The sequence below is a fragment of the Prunus mume genome, linkage group LG1 (assembly GCF_029339155.1).
Source record: "Prunus mume cultivar Tortuosa linkage group LG1, ASM2933915v1, whole genome shotgun sequence".
Taxonomy (NCBI): Eukaryota; Viridiplantae; Streptophyta; class Magnoliopsida; order Rosales; family Rosaceae; genus Prunus; species Prunus mume.
Window position 1 is genome coordinate 14,272,508 of NC_142698.1, and position 17,436 is coordinate 14,289,943.

General features: G+C 37.5%; 3 protein-coding genes across 3 annotated transcripts; 1 reads left to right on the forward strand and 2 right to left on the reverse strand.

Annotated features, from left to right (window-relative positions):
• Window positions 1-159: 159 nt before the first annotated feature.
• On the forward strand, window positions 160-4,895 carry LOC103338516 (serine/threonine-protein kinase BSK6-like). Its single transcript, XM_089043762.1, has 9 exons — window positions 160-693; window positions 813-1,033; window positions 1,152-1,421; window positions 1,534-1,639; window positions 2,071-2,156; window positions 2,614-2,802; window positions 3,671-3,835; window positions 4,013-4,126; window positions 4,514-4,895. Exons 1-9 carry the CDS (start codon window positions 612-614, stop codon window positions 4,754-4,756), a joined length of 1,476 nt encoding a protein of 491 aa, XP_088899888.1. The 5' UTR covers window positions 160-611; the 3' UTR covers window positions 4,757-4,895.
• Window positions 4,896-5,461: 566 nt separating this feature from the next.
• LOC103338507 (uncharacterized) lies at window positions 5,462-8,381 on the reverse strand. The gene is made up of 2 exons (XM_008241720.2): window positions 7,474-8,381; window positions 5,462-5,979 (listed from the first exon to the last, which is right to left on the reverse strand). The coding sequence occupies exons 1-2, from the start codon at window positions 7,893-7,895 to the stop codon at window positions 5,742-5,744; spliced, it is 660 nt and encodes a 219-aa protein (XP_008239942.2). The 5' UTR covers window positions 7,896-8,381; the 3' UTR covers window positions 5,462-5,741.
• A 2,111-nt stretch (window positions 8,382-10,492) lies between these two features.
• On the reverse strand, window positions 10,493-13,063 carry MYB1 (myb domain protein 1). Its single transcript, XM_008241709.2, has 2 exons — window positions 12,701-13,063; window positions 10,493-11,926 (listed from the first exon to the last, which is right to left on the reverse strand). The coding sequence occupies exon 2, from the start codon at window positions 11,910-11,912 to the stop codon at window positions 11,055-11,057; it is 858 nt and encodes a 285-aa protein (XP_008239931.2). The 5' UTR covers window positions 11,913-11,926; window positions 12,701-13,063; the 3' UTR covers window positions 10,493-11,054.
• Window positions 13,064-17,436: the final 4,373 nt, after the last annotated feature.

Here is a 17,436-nt window from a genome sequence, read left to right on the forward strand (position 1 = left end):
AATTCATCCAATTTGTTTTGTTTGACTTTGTTGACCTAATTCAAGAACAAAACGGCCACTTGATTTGACCAGTAATCCACTCTTGAAGAAAAAGGAGAGAGAAAATGATGACTTTGCAGACCATCAAGAAAGTAGACAGAAAAAGGCCGTTTCCTTTTCATTCTGCAATTTTTTCCTTTCTTGGTGGGTTGCATTTTTTTTGCATTTTGCAACACACACACACACACTCTGCCTCTGACACTCACACACCAAACGTGAAAGCACACATTCACACACACACACACTGTGATTATAATGGCAATGGCCTTGAAATCAAAACAATAATAAACAAATAATAATACTCCCTTCTAAAGCACAAATTAAGAATATAATTTCAGTTTTATATTTTACTTTGTTACACTGAAGTTGATTTGAACTTACTGGTAGCTTAGCTATTACACAGAGAGCAGAGAGAGAGCTGAAAGTCTCAAATGAATCAACTTTGGATCCACAAAACTTCACTCTCTGCAAATTAAACTGAAGCTCCTCTGTGTCTGATTCATGTCCACCGACTGATCATTTGACTTTACCACTCCCTCTCCACCGCTCGATCCCTCTCTTTCTCTCCTTCAATGGGAGGCCGCTGCTCCAGATTCTCCCTCTGCTGGTTCACCTCCCACCTTAAACCCTCCGTCCTCGAATCCTCCGAACTCGGTAACCATTCTTCTCATCACAAGTTCAAAACTTTCTGTTTTCGCTGTTTTCTTTTTTTGTTGGTTTGTTTGTTTTGTTTCTTTTGATCTCTGAGTGATGCCGTCGTTGTTTTGTTGCAGAGAATGGGGGCAAAAGTGACAAAAACTTGTGGCCGAGCTTCACTGAATTCAGCCTGGACCAACTGAAAACCGCCACGTGTGGCTTCTCCTCCGACAACATAGTCTCGGAGCACGGCGAAAAAGCTCCAAATGTTGTCTACAAGGGAAAGCTCGATAACGGCCGTTTGGTCGCCGTCAAGCGATTCAACAAGCTGGCCTGGCCCGACTCTCGCCAGTTCCTGGTCCGTCGTTAAACTTACCATTACTATAAATTTGTGATTTTTTCTTTCTGGGTTGTACAATATTTTTATAAAAATGGAAGCTTTTGAAATTGAAGTGAATCAATGATGGTTTTGATAGGAGGAAGCGAGATCGGTGGGGACGCTGAGGAGCGAGAGATTGGCGAATCTGATTGGATGCTGCTGCGAAGGAGATGAGAGGCTGCTTGTAGCGGAGTTCATGGCTCATGAGACTCTGGCCAAGCATCTGTTTCACTGGGAGAGCCAGCCCATGAGATGGGCTATGAGGTTGAGGGTGGCTCTGTATTTGGCTCAAGCTCTAGACTATTGCAGTGGCAAAGGTCGTGCTCTGTATCATGATCTCAATGCCTACCGGGTCTTGTTTGATCAGGTAAAATTAATAAGGCCTGCCTTTTGAAATCTCTTCATTTTATTGAATGAAGATGTTTTTTTTTTCTTTAATGTATTATTTACCATCTGGGTTTTTAACTTGGCACCCACAGGACGGTAATCCCAGGCTGTCATGCTTTGGCCTCATGAAGAACAGCAGGGATGGCAAGAGTTACAGCACTAACCTGGCTTTCACTCCTCCTGAGTACCTCAGGACAGGTATGGCCACCTAATTGAATACCATTGTACTTTAGAAAATCAGGTGAAAACTATTTATTGTGTGCCTTTACCTACTAGCAAAATTCTGCTTTAGAATTTAATGTAGTCACACACACCACATTTGAAGACCCATTTGCTTTTCTAACTTTGGGGAATCGCCTTCACTGAATTGGGGATTTGAATATTGACGATGATGAAAGTTAAAATACAAGCTTTTTGTGCCACCTTTATTCGTTTGGCTTTCATATCATCAGTCTCTTTCTCTCAGTAAAATTCAATGGAACATGGATTACAGTTTGTATATAGTTGGTGCCATTGACAAGCATGGAAACCAGCATTACCTAGTTGATCTTTCCTTCCCCTTTCCTCTAAATTATGAATTCCATTGGTTGCAATATGATAGTGAATATATGTGCATCTTTGGTTGGCAGGTAGGGTGACACAAGAAAGTGTAGTTTACAGCTTTGGAACCTTATTGCTGGATCTTCTAAGTGGCAAACATATTCCCCCCAGCCATGTGAGTTCTATGCCTATTTCTCTTTACAATAATCCACTAGAATGAAGGTTAATATATTAAGTTCTTTAGATACTTAATAGCAAGTCGGTGGTCACTGAACTTCCCCTTAAATAGGGATCTTTTCCAAAAGACAATAAAGATGTCTAAACATCTGCTCCCAACTAAACAACATATTCATTTATTTAAGTAGTCGCTCATAAATTCCTCCAAACTGTGTTTTTATTTCTTTCATTTGGTCTCTAAGAGTTAGTAGCCTGGTGTTTGGTTAATAATACTAGTAAGCAGTTTCATGCTCCTATTGCTAAACTTTTTTACTTCAAAAATTGATCCTAAGTGATTGCAGAAGTGGTAGGCGTAAAACATGATAGAAAATTACTGTACTCTTGTCTTTTATGACTCCAAATATTGGTTTGAGTATCAAATTAGGGGTTACCATGTTTGCATGTCTTGTTTGAAGGCACTAGATCTAATTCGTGGCAAGAATTTCCTGATGCTGATGGATTCTGCTCTGGAGGGTAATTTCTCAAATGATGATGGAACTGAGTTAGTACGCTTAGCTTCACGCTGTCTGCAATATGAAGCTCGTGAGAGGCCAAATGCAAAGTCCATCGTCACTGCTCTCATGTCACTTCAGAAAGAAACAGAGGTAGGGCTGGCATCCTTATTTTTAATGTATGTCTCACATATTTCACATGATCCTAGACAAATGTTAGGCCTAGATTCTTACTTTTTCTTGCATCGTAGTACACCCCTTAGGCATATAAATAGGCTTTCCCTTGTACATTTTTACTCTCTCACAACAACATAATTTCCTTTTTCTGTCTTTTGTGTTGTTATTTTAACGTGATACTAGAGTCACCAATTAGTGGCATGAATTAATTTCGATAGCAAGTACAAGTGCTCGTCCGCCTCTACACACCTTCTCTGTTCCTTTTCTCTTTGATCAGAATCTGTATTTGTCAAATCAGTTTGACAGTATCCCCATTTGATTCATATACCATCAATATATCAGGGATGAAGTAGAGTAAGATTTGGATCCTACCTCTGTCTAGATTAATTATATATGTGTAAATGTGAACTAAATAGTGCATTAACCCCCATTTTGGGTGTTTTAGTGAAACAATGTCATCAATGAGACTCAAGGTGATATACAAGAAACCATCTTAAGCTAACATGTATGTATACAGCTTAGATATAGAGCATGAACTCAACATATAATATTACCAACTTCAACATACAGAGTTCTATTCTTTCTTTTATGTTATTCTTACAATTGCTTACCTTTTTGAGTTTGTCTATTCTCGAAGCATTATAACTTTTTCTTGATACTAACCTCATTTCCTTTGCAACTTAAAAACAAGTGGGGATGGAAACGAATTTCTGCTGAGAATGAAATTTAGTTTTCCCCGCATCAATTGTGGACATCGCAATGGTTGTCCATGCTAGCCTGCCTTTTAACAGCTAAAAGTTCACTTGGAAAGAGTATAATTTCTCATTCCATAGTTTTCGAGCAGGTTGCATCACATGTTTTGATGGGTATCCCACATGAAACCACATCCTCGACGCAGCCATTGGCATTAACACCTTTTGGAGAAGCTTGTTCGAGAATGGATCTCACTGCCATACATGAAATATTGGAGAAGAATGGATACAAGGATGATGAGGGAATTGCTAATGAGGTCTGCCACTGCCTGTCCTGTACTTTATTCTTTTAACTTTGACATATAATATAAGGACTTTGCATTTATAAACAGTAACAAGTGCTTTTTAATATGATTCTTCCCCATATATTTCTTTCTTTATTGTTTGGTAATCACTTTAGTGCTAATTCTGCTTGAGATATTTGGGCACTGCAGCTTTCTTTCCAGCTGTGGACTAATCAAATGCAGGAGACCTTGAATTCTAAGAAGAGTGGAGATTCCGCTTTTCGAGCTAAAGAGTTTGCCACTGCAATTGATTCCTATACACAAGTGAGTCTCTGTTTGGGATTAATTTTAATACTGTGTATATAGAATTCATTGCTGTTCAGCTTCATAGACCAGTTACCAAACTCAACACATTGCAACCTTCAAAAAGTGGCACAGTATCTGGATCTTTTCTTTTCTTTTTCAGAGCACATATAATATAAAACAGTTTAGTAAGGGTCAGAAATCTAATACCTGTTTCAGATTGAGTTGATTTTTGATCTGTTTGATATACACTGTATCGATAATTTGATAAAAGTCATCAGACAGTTTGTATATTATATAATGCTATTGAGAAAGATCAGGATACTATCATTGAGATGTTTGTTGGGAATTTAGAATTTGTCAAGTCCAGGCTGATTTTGTTTCTACACTTTCTGGTGTCTTTTGTAGTTCATCGATGGCGGGACAATGGTATCACCCACGGTGTATGCTCGGCGTTGCCTATCTTACCTGATGAGTGACATGGCACAAGAAGCTCTGGGGGATGCTATGCAAGCCCAGGTGGTTTCTCCTGAGTGGCCTACTGCTTTATATCTTCAAGCAGCTTGCCTCTTCAGCCTTGGCATGGATAATGATGCACAAGAAACACTCAAAGATGGCACAAATTTGGAAGCCAAAAAGAACAAAACTTGATATGTATAGACTAATAAATTTTTATTTTTATTTTCCCTTAACACCGGGTGACGTTTTTATTAGTAGTCAGTCTTTGTATCTATTCTTTATTATGATTTGCATATTTTAAGCTTTGCTTGCTTCAAGGATTCTTGGAAAATTATTTTTGTTGGTTTTGATAATGTCTTTTGAGTCCCTTTGTTAGCATGTGGTGATTGATGCATGAGTATATTACTTTTCTTTTCTCCATGCATGGAGATTTGAAGTTAGGATCTTTACTCTCACTTCACCTATGGCATGCCATTTGAGCCAAGGCTCATCATAGGGGGATGCTACCTGATCACATCAGAAGTATAGCTCTTAAGGATTTTTTTTTTGGGGGAAACACAAAACTTGACCTAAGCATACAAATTAAAATGGGAATAAGAATAATGCTGAGGGCCTCAAATAAATTTCAATATAATTTGATATTTCATATGATATGTTTTGTTTGCTTTAGACTTGTCAAAACCTTGTATTATTGAAGGGGTAAAAAAGGTTTTCACCAAACAAAGAAGGGAAAAAAAAAAGGTAATAGTTGACGTATGATGTGATTGGAGAAAGTTAAAAAAAAATGTCACAGGCGGCGCTGAGGCTGTGTTTTGCTTGAAAGAAGAATGCAGCAGTGCAATTATACAATTCAATTCAGCAATTCCCCTGCCGTTCAGAGAACACCAAATACACTGGTTAAAAATAAAAGGGAGAAGAAATATTTTATATATTATAATTTATATAAACCCTTATAAAGGCCTTCAATGAAAGACCTGATAAAGCTGTGACTTATGCACAAGGAAGGGGGAGATATTGATACATACAACAAACACTCTTAGAGGCAACAGATGATGTCTTGCTATATATATGAATGCTGCAGAGCTTGAACTATGCGTTACTAAAATTTTGCAGCTTCTTTTACACTTGTTTTTTTTTTTTTTCGCTTTCAATTTTCCTCAACTCTTTGCTGAGGATTTCATGACGGAACGTTGAAGTGAAAGAGCCATGATATGACAAAAGCAAATACCATACAAGCAAGAAGGAAGTTGAGGAACCGATGGCCATGCCAGAAGCTTTGAGTATCCGTGGAGGGCCCTGGTGCTGAGACTGCAGCTGTTGTTGATGCACTATTGGCTTCACTCAACTGCTCAGTAAACTCAATGTCATTTGGACCAACAACATTGCGTGCAACTGACTGGCATATCTCACAGGTCCTGGAAACCATGTAGACTGAAATTAATATAGTAACCAAGTGATATTCGTTTTAAAGACTAATCACCATTAGCAAGTAAAATTTAAGTTAATCAACCTACGGGACACGGTAAGTAAATGAACCAAGATTAATCTCTATGGCTTGATGAGAAAACAAATTAAACCCAGAAACCTACAATACAAGAATCAGAAGGCAAGACTTTTAACAAGACAACTCCTAGTGGGCTAGTATTCCAGGATAAGGAATCAGGAAAACAGGAGGAAAGAAAATATATGGATATAATTTACGCAAGCAGGCCACATAAGTCAAGCTCATACTCAACAGGCTTGAATTTTCTGTGACAGATATAGTTTAAGACTAAAAAGGCAGAGGTATAAAAAGATGCACAGCATATATTACATCATACTGCACCAGGTATTACAAATTTACAAGAAGATTTCATAAAGACCCTTGAGATTCAAACATTGAAATTGCACGATTTCATATGAAATATCTGCCACCGTGTATTTGGTAGGGATTTGGATAACGATATCTAGCTTTAAGGAATTGCTGATCATCACCAGGGCATGTGCAATCAATGAGATGTAGCATAATAGCACAGTGGATGGCAATTGGTGTTAGATGGTGGTACTGCCACCACAAATCTGACTGTCAGCGTCTATGGTGGTGGCATTGTTAATCTGTAAGTGACACCCATATAAACCCACACGAGTAATGACACATGGCAATCCGCCAAAGGCTCAATTATTTGAATCAGAAAACTTTGGGGTCAATAATTCTCCATCTATATCATACTCAAAAAACTACGAGTATATAAAAAGTCATTTGTTACTAAGCATGTTGGATGAGTAGGAGCTGTGGATAGGCACACGGGAAATCATAAGTTTATTTAGTGCGTCGGCAGACAAGAAAGCTTTTGGCAAGAGAAATGTATTGGAAATATCAATAAGAGGTCAAATCCCCACTTTCATAAAGAGCCAGAATCACAAAGGAGCAGTAGAGAGATTCCTATACTTGGAGAAAAGACAGACAGCAAGGAATTCTAGTTTGTACTTGGACATATTCAATGTGCTTTACCTTTCATTTACTTTGTCCATCTCTTTACTTTCCCAGTTGTTTAAGCAAAAGTTATGTGCCTGCATCTCCTATCTAACCCTTTATATCATTCAACTACAACTAGACTTCCTTCAACATTAAGAATTGGATAAATCCAAATCAATTAAGAACTAATAAGATGAGATAGGGTTATCAAATTATAAAATATATGAACTGCATAATGCTAAGAACAACCTAAGCAGGGAAAGGGATTGTAATTCAAGTGGTTAAGAGCATTTACTCATGCATCCGAGTTACTGGGTTCGATTCCCTCCTCCCCACTATCGCTTGTATCAAAAAGAAAAAAGAACAACCTAAGCAGAAGTGGGAAGCTAACAATTACCAGAAAGACTGAAAATTTAAAAGAAACCATGAAAAAAAAGAAGAGAAATTTACTCACTTGTTACCCTTAATTTTGAACCAAGTATCAGCGCAGTGCTTGTGGGCAGCAGCCAAATCATCCTTGCAAGAACAACCCAATTCAATAGGAACCCCAGATTCATGGCTATTGCTCTCCAAACCCAGCTGACAAATCCTACAATCTCTCTCTACTTTATCCAAATGCACCTTAATTTCAGGCACCCCAATCTCAATTTCGAGCTGGACCGAACCGTCCGAAACCGAAGAGGCTCTCCTGGAATCTGGGACCACCTCAGCCTCAGGATCAGAGACGAAGGCAAAATTGTACTCGTCGTATGACCCGCCATTTGTTGAGTAGAACTGAGAGTAACACGACCCGTCGTCTGCGTCCGAGAAGCAGACGCTGCCGTCGGCGCTTACGTCACGGCGGTGAGATCCTTGCTCTAAATCAACGTGGGACATCTTCTAGAGGCTAAAATTTCAAAGACCCAGAAACAGAAACTTTGCTGAACGGCCAAGAACAGAGCATTCAGACATTAAAGTTTGAAGCTCTGGGGTTTCTAACACTTAATTGATGGAAAAACGAGGATTTAAGGAAATCGGTATTGGATTAGGTGCACTTCAACTCCATTAATATTGTTTACGATAGTGATTTGATACCAACAAATTTAATACACCAAAAAAGGTTGAAGCTTGAAGAATGCTCAGAGAGAGAGAGAGAGAGAGAGAGAGAGATGTCAATGGTCTCAGAGACCAAGACTCATGCTTGCTCTAGAGACTTGGACTGAGGACCCCCTTCAAGGAAGGAACAGATACAGAAACGTGCAGTGGGTGCACTGATTATATCTCAGAAGAGATTTCATTGATAAAAAGACAACTCCAAATTTGAAAAAGCAATGATAAGTAAAATTTAAAAAAAGGAAAAAAGAAAAAGTTGGTGGAATATTTGGTGCCAATGCAATGCCATGCCATACTAAAATGCTCAATGTGGTCTTATGCAGATTCTCTTCTCTATACGGTTCTAGTATTGAGTTTGTGTTACAAACATGTCCATGAAAAACGATTGTGGTGTAGATTAAAGGGATATACGTACACCATAGAAATATCAATCAAATTCCATATAAACTCATAAATTTTTGGCTCAAATTACTAATTATATGATATTGGGTGTCTAAATCAGATTTTTAGTCTGATAAATATGAATAGAGACCCATCCATACAGTAGATAGATGGGGATATTTCGTTGCTGGTTGGTCCCAAAAAGACTGTTTTGCCGCCACAATTGGACAACATTGGAGGCAAAGAATATTGGGATTTTTAGAAGACGAGGGGCAATGGTGTCAGAGAAGACATGAATTTGCCAATACGGCTTGTCTTCACTAACTTGCTACTTTCAGTTAACCCACACATACTTTAATCATGTAGCAGTAGCTGCAGCAGCATGTTTCTCTATGCATGGCAGTCTTACCTCCTCTGTGTTGTTGTGCATGAATCCTGGCTGTTGATTCAGTTCATTATATGAAAAAAATGAGATGGATGGAATGGTGTCCGTTGATTGTGGGTGCACCAACTTTTTCTTCTACATTCGCAGCACATAATCACTCTGTTGTTTCTTCTTTTTCTTTTTTTCACTCTTTTTGGAGTTTTGCAATTTCTCAGTCATGATCAGTTGACTGGAGGTGGACCACCTCAGGGTCAGTGTCGCTTATGTAATCTCTTGCCTTTGCGTGAAGAACACAAAAGAAAAAGATTAAAGATTTTCACCATTATAAAACTACAACTCAAGGGAAAAAAGAAAATGGGGTAGGAAAATGGAAAGAGCACCATTCCAATTCTGGTGGTTACCAAGATGAGATTCATCTAACGAACTGAGTGAGAGAGTTACATCACTAAACTAAGCCACAAACAATAGCATTTTAAAAGGATCCTTCTCATTGCAAAATATTGTAATAGTTTTAGATAGATATATTTTGTTATGGCTTTGGAATCTTTTATTCTTTCTTCTACTTTTTCTTTTTTGCTTTAATGTTTTCCTCTCTTTGTGTTGCTGGTCATTCTTGATTCCCATCTCATAGTTTATATAGCTTTTCTTCCAACTTTGTTTTTATACGAGCGATATCAAAAAAAAGAAGAATCAAACTTAAGAATTTGAAAATAAATATTCTTAACTATTTCATCTACAAATACTTCTTTACTTTCTTCCTTTGCTCTTTTTACATGAGAAAATAGATTTGCAGGCCCAACAAGACCAATTAGCTAAAAAAACCGTTTTGAATCGCTTTCTTCACATGTGTTGGTGGAACCGACCCACTTCCTCTATGCACAATTGAGAGAGAGGAGCAAGTAATCCATAAGCATGCTGCATCGTGGTGGGGCTAACCCTATATCTTCCATTCCATATGACATTTTGGTTTTCCTTTTCTTTTCTTTTTTCTCTTTATCTTCTTTATATAAATAATTCAGTAGAGGAGTTCGTCGACAGCTACATTACACTAAAAACCAGGAGGCTTGGGGAACACAATCCATCTCCTTGGGTCTACATGTCTTGTCTTGCATGTTTCTTTCTTTCTTTCTCGTGCCACACTTTGGCTCGGGGTTCTTGTTTTGGCTCCTTGTTGCAATAGTTCAGTTGGATTCGAACTAAAGTCCTTCTGCCTAGACAGCCTTTAATTTTTGGGCAGGACCAGAGTTCTGGATTCGTTGTATTAAGAAAGAAGAGAGATCATATGAAACATCATCACATGTGACATGTCATGGTTCACCCACTTCACATATGAGATTTTGTGTTTTGTAGGAATACATAATATTTTTGTTTTTGGATACAATATTCTACTTTAATCTAATCTGAAGTATATGGAAAGAGATTTGAACTCCAGAGTAGGGAGCACATTCGCTCTAGCCAACTTGACTAAGCCCATGTCAACTGTAGGTATCCATAAGTTCGACAGAAATACTTCAATTCCTTTTTATGTTAATATAGTTTGTGATATGTAAGAAAGCTGGAAAATGCAGGGCACATGATTCTCCATAGGGAAGAGAGGGTAGAAAGAAAAATGATGTTGAGTAATACAGTTACTTTCAGCATATAGATTGATAGGAATTACGGGTACGCTTACACAACAGACAGACACAGTGAAGAAGATTTCTCAAGCTGACAGCAGCTACGAGGAAAAAACTTTGTAGAGTTGAAAACAGTTGCTTCAAGCAATGTTGAGCCAAATGAGTACAAGCAAACACTATGATTGCAGAGAAGAAGCATCACGCCTTCCAACCGTTAACATACGGACTGTGAATTCCCACCACTGCATCAACTAGAAAAACAAATTTCTGCCTGCCTCATGCTCTTACATCAGAACTTTGCCTCCAAGCGCAGGCTATCATTTATGCATCAGCTATTATGAGTACAACATTCAGGAACCAGGCCAGAGGTTGGTAAATAGTTTCTTCATAAAAATATGAATCTTTCCCTTCTCAATGACTCTTTTAGTAATGAGTAATGACAAGTCTCAGGCAGGGAAACAAATTTCGTACTTGCAAAATATTGATCCTACTTGGTTAAGCAGTCACCTCAGCCTGAGTCCCGAGCTTTGGCTTGTAGGTAGAAAATTTTATATACCAGTCTTAGGTTGATAGCACATTGGTCTTCATTCCCATTAGCCTATCATTTCTCTCTTCAAAACGGAAAAGATTATTCATTCTGCTCTCCTCAAAATGCCCCATTTGCCCTTGAGACTCATGGGGTACTGTTCTATCAGCTGCATCACCCATTGCTCTTACACTGCTGTTCTCCAAACCACTTTTAATCCAAGCAAGGTTACTTATATCTGTGGCGATTGCAGCCAATTCAAAACTTGGAAACGAGGGAGGCTCGGAGAAGTCTACAAATTCTGGCCCCAACAAAGAGTTTTGAGCATTCTTACCATTGGCACAACAGCAACCGTGTCCACACTGATCAGGTATTGACCGCTCACCATAAACTCCATCAAGCAATTTACTGATGTTGACATCTAGGTTTGATACTTGAACCAGAGGTCCTTGCACTGGAATTATCCTTGGGAATGATACTCCAGTCTCCTGGCTATCTGAATGGTTATACACACTAAAAGCACTGATGCATGCCGCTGGTCTACAAAGAGTTGGCTGTTCCTTGACTTCATGACTAAACTGACCCTCCGTTGACCCCTTGTCTTCGTATTGACAATCCATATGCTCTAAAGAACTGACTTCTCTTCCTTCCATAGATTTAGATGAATTGACATCCCCATATGAGAAGGTCTCTTCAGATGATGCTTTTGTTTTGTCTAAGCTCACATCTTCAACCGTATTACCAGATTCTAACTTTATTTTGTCAGGGTCCATGCACCGGCGCCTTAGTGTGGAATTCCAATGGTTTTTTATGGCGTTATCTGTCCTCCCTGGTAGAAGCCTCGCAATTGCAGCCCATTTGTTTCCGTGGAATGCATGAGCTGCAATTATCATCTGATCCTCCTCATCTGGAAGAATTCACAATTATCAGTCTTGTTCTCCAGGAGAAAAACGGCATAGACATAAATTCATAACAAATGGCCAGAACAGCAGGAAGTAATATAATTGAGAATTTATATACCATCAGATTTCATATAGTGAACGCATCCACTAACCAAATATGCAAATAACAACTCACAGTCTCAAATGTGCCTTTTCTTCATGTAGTAAGAAAAAGACTAACAATAACAACATGTGAACTACACCTTCCCATAGCAAAACTCAGTCAGCACCAGAGTTTTTACTTCCACTTTATTCTCTCTACCTCCTGTTACATTATCCAATTCCAGTAATGATTGCATCATATTCACTACCAAATAAAAGATTACATCAATTCTCAAAACATATGTATCAAGGACACTAGACACTGTCCAAATTTCGGACACTAAAAACATGGTTGCCACAATAAAACATAACCTAAATTGCCAAATCGTGGTCAAATGCATAACATTGAAGTAGCTTGTTAAAAATGTGCTACAACATAGATTACTACATTGTAAAAAGCAAGAATTTGGTTAAATTATGCATAAGAAATCCCAATTAAATGGGAAGATAGATTGCTTGAAAGTTTGAAACTTCGAACTACCAAATTGTTCAGAAACCCCAAAAGAGAACACTTCAAACAAAACCATATATTTTTTTCAAAATTGGAAGGAAAGAAAACCCTCAATTTTAAAATTTTAAAAACAGACATACATTGACTAAAGAATTGAAGGGTCTGGTTCAGATCAAAGTATATATACCAGTAAAGGGCTTGCGCTTAACAGGAAGGGTCGAGCTGATTACACCATCGGAGGCGGCAAGACTTGCCGGATCGTCCGTCGATTCCTCGGGCTATCAAGCTCCAATTCCTCGCGCCGAACTTACTCACTAGCCGACTAAGTATCGCGTCTTCTTCCGGAGACCAAGGCCCCTTCACTCTGTCTCGACCCGATTTTCTATGACTTTCGACTCCGCCTCCCGCCACCGCTTGTGTCGCCTCTTCACCGCTATCTCCGCCGTCTTCGGCGTCGACTTCCACGGCGGCGGTGGCGGCGGCGTCGTAGGCTGCCTCCATTTCCCTCTCCATCCTCTCTCTTGGTTTGTTGGTGTTTGGAATTGCACACTGCGAGTGCTTGACTACCTACCAAACTTAACTGAAAGAGCAAGAGCAAGAGTGCTGTTCTTGACGCGACAGAAGACAGCTCCCAAGATTTTCTGTTTTTTTTTTTAATTCCGATTTTGTCAATGTGTCCTGTGCTAAATTTACTTTTGCATCCTCCGCAGAATTTCATTTTAATTTTTGGGAATTCAAATGATAAAATATATTTTGGATTGTGAATAAATATTATGCTAGTCGTCTTAGTTTTCTTTATATATTTGGTACAACTCTCCAAGATGTGTAACTTCTAAATCTTCGACATTCCTATTTTGCGTCTATCATGTTGTCTCGTGAGTTGAATAAGTAGTTTATAATATACAAATTTATAAATAAATCAAATCCTAGACATGTATTTATAAAAAAATTTAAACACTATTTAAACATAGAAACACACCAAAAATCAATAATTGTATATTTTTTGGGTGTGTTTATAAATGGGTTTTGAGTGTGTGTAATGATGAGTTTTGAGTGTGTTTATAAAGTGTTTTGGGTGTTGGGTTTTTTTATAATTTCAGCCTTCATTTTGGGTGTTTTAGTGAAACTCCCAGGTAGGCTTGGGCACGGATCGGTTCGGAACGGTAGAAGACTCTTCCGTTAACCAAACCAAAGACTTCGGTAGACCATTTTCTCTTCCGTTAACCAAATCAAAGACTTCAATAGACTTCGGATCGGTTAACCTAATACTCGGTTCGGATTTGCCAGTACGCCAGTAGTACCGTAATTAAAAACATACTAATAAAAAATACAATTTATAATACTTTCACATAACATAAGTTCTTGAATAAACACACCAAATTATCCTTGTAAAATATAAAAATCCAATAATCTAATTCATCCAAGTATGAAATCAAATAATTTAGTAACTATATCATTCGATATGTACTCAAGATGTACTAGAAGCCACTTGTGTTTGTTGTTTGAACCTTTGAGTATTCTTTTTATTGAATTCTCTACATTTATGTAAATGATTTTGACACTTGTTCCGCGCTAAGTTCTTCAATTTTTCATGCTGAATCCAACTATACAAAGAATATAAAATTTGGATCAACAGTTGGAAAGTTACAGGTGAAAAAGGGACAAAGGTCGAAACTGGAAAACATAGAAAGTTCATAAATTCCTCTATGACCAAAAAGTGCTACAGTACTCGAGTAAGTGATACAATGGTGATAAAGAAGTGATATAGTGGTGATAAAGCGGTGATAAAATGGTGATAATGCAGTGATACAATTGTGAGAAATAAGTGATACAGTAATGATAAATGAGTGATACAAAATGTTGTTTGTATTTATCTTTGATTTATTGTTTTGTATTTAAATAATAAAGTAAATATAAATATCGGATCGGTACGGGTTTCCTTCGAGTTAGGAATTTTGTTTCCGTTAACCAAACCAAACATTTCGGTACTTATCATATTGGAATAATTAAAATTAAAAAATAATAATTTAACCAAACCAAACCAAACTGTTGGTACGGTACAGTCGGTACATGGATAATTCGGATGAGATGCCCACCCCTATAATAGGGTAACATATTTATGTCCTTGCCAATGGCCATGGTTAGTGCTCAAAGGATATTTTCTACTTGGAGAAAAATGAAAGATTTGAAAAAGTAATTACACAAACAATAGAAGAAAAAAAAAACCAAAATTTGAGAGCCCGTTTGATAACATTTTCAATTTTAATTTTTAGTTTTTATCTTTTATGATAGAATATAGATGAAAATGAAAGTAATTTCTCCTTTCATCCTCTCTCTCTCAATCTCATTCTCACTTTCATTTTCCTCTATACTATAACAAAAAATAAATAAATTATAATAAAATAAAATAAAAATGATTATCAAATTGACTCTAACATTAAAATAGTTATCAAACATGCACGATAAGTTTAATGGGAAATAAGTTCATGGTTTTATTTATCTTCGGAGGGAAAAAAACGTGCTTTCTGGGCAGAATGACGGAACTATCCTCTCGCCGTTTCAAAAAGACACGGCCCGCAGTGATAGCTGCATAACACGTGCGAACCGTGCATTCTGTAGTTGGCGGGAATTTTGCTTGCTGTCACTCGCACATGGTTGGCTTTCATTTTAGGGGAGTGTTTTAATGTGATCTGTCTCGCCAAGCTGCGTGGGCCTAATCCAATCGATGCTCATATGGACTATGGGCATCAAAGCATTGATGGGCCATCCCAAGCACTAGGCTTAAATAATGGGATGATGTAGTAAGTAATACTCATGCCTATATACTATATTAGCCCAATTGATAGCAAATCTTGCACACATTTGTGTCGACATAATGTGTGTGTGCTGTCCATAATCAAACCATTTTGCATAGACCATTATAAAAAATTAAAATAAAAAACCATTTCGTATAGACTAGTTTTTTTAGTGTTTTTTTTAGTATAAGTGATAATATAAATTATAAGGAGAGAAAATTCTTATACACCACGACTCTGATGTCGTATAGATTCGAACGTGAGATACGATCTGCAAATCAAAGTCATTTTTCACTCGTCTAGACCATGCCGACAATCTTTATAGTGTTTTTGTTCAACAAGTAACACCTTAAAAAACACATCGTTAATTACAAAGTATTAATCCTAGAAAGACCACACTTTCATACTTCATTATGTATATAATATGCACCGCCCACATCTAACGAGATAATATTATACAAATGGAAACTACTTACGTGTGATCGTCACCCCTACTATGCCGCGTTATTAACTTTAATGTTTTATATGGATGGACAACGTGTTTGATCATCGATGCACCTAACCAGGGTGAAGTGATAACAAATCAATATGCATTTATTACATCCAAAGAATTTCCAGACGTTGTAATTAATGAATCATTTCTTCTAGTATACGCTTTTACTTTTCTCTTAACGTCTATAATCTAAATATTAACAGATTAGCGATCTAATTGACTGTATGGTCAGCTGTTTAACATGATCGTGGTCGATACGCGCAAAACCTTCACAGAACCAAACCATGGCTGCTAGTTTTCCTCGAATATCAACTTATATCCTTAGTCATTGCGAAGAAAAAAGTGCCAAAATTTGGAAGAAGGATAATCATGTTGTTGACCATCCATGAGAATTTATTTATCTCAGAAATGATTAGTACGATAGGAGACGGCTTCTCCACCTATTAGACTAATCCAAGGTCTCTTGCGTGTGTGGATTTTTCACCAGCTTTTATCATTATCACCCACGCAAAGCTGATCACATATGTATCAATGACTGGGCAACAAACTCCAATTGTAAGATTGATTTTACTTCTATAGATAAGTCAAAAATGATTGTTTTTGCCATAAATTATTAATACTTACCGTATTATTATAACACATATCACGAAAATGACATACGTATATTAATTAGTTCGGTTTTGTAGTTTCAATGCCTAAATTTCAAACCATAATACTCACATGTTACTATATACTGCAAGATATAGGTTGCAAGTCACAACGGATGAGATCAAGTTTCTTGAAGAGGAAAATTTTGATTTTTGTACTACATATATCAATATCAGTTATGTTGTTGAATGTCAAGACAAGTGACCAGCGCTCTCTATGGTCAACAGCTGCCCAATATACATGTTGGTCTATCGACCCACGAAACAACTAGTTCAGGGTTTCGTAGACATTGAAATAAGGTTTGAAGACGTCACCAAATATGTGTACCTAACCCTACAGAAATTAGAGGTGTCTTGCAGAATGAATTTAATATGTGGTTGAGCGAATCAGATGGGGTAGGTAGGTGGGATTTCGAAGCAACAAACGGGGAATGAACATAAGATATTTGTCAGCTTATGGAAAAGTCCTCGACCTCTCCCTCTCCAGAAACAGATATTAGTTGTCAGGAAATATTATAATTGTTTGCGTATGTATCTGCGTATCTGCAAATGGCACATGCAAAAATGATTTTGAATATATATATGCCGGCTGTTAATTAACTAGAACTTGATCAGCACAAAACAACAACAGCCTTTGAGTATCAATGCAACGCAATATTGAACTTTCTCGGAGCCCTCTTTTTTCCGATCGAGTTCCTCCATCACTGCGAACTGCAGTTAGATTCAGACATGATACACTTTTTAGTAATTAGAAGAACTCAAGTACTCTCTTTCGGATTCAGGAGTTTCGTTTTGGTTTCTACAACCTAATGTATGAAATAATAGGACCAATTAATAAATATACACATGTACATTTTTATAATGTTTCGTTTCCATTAAATCATATCAAGTTGGAACAGAAGGTTCTTCCGAAAGTTACCTTTCATAAATATAAAAAAATATAGGTTGTGTGTGTAGTTTAGTTGACCATTTAGTATGTTGAAATTTT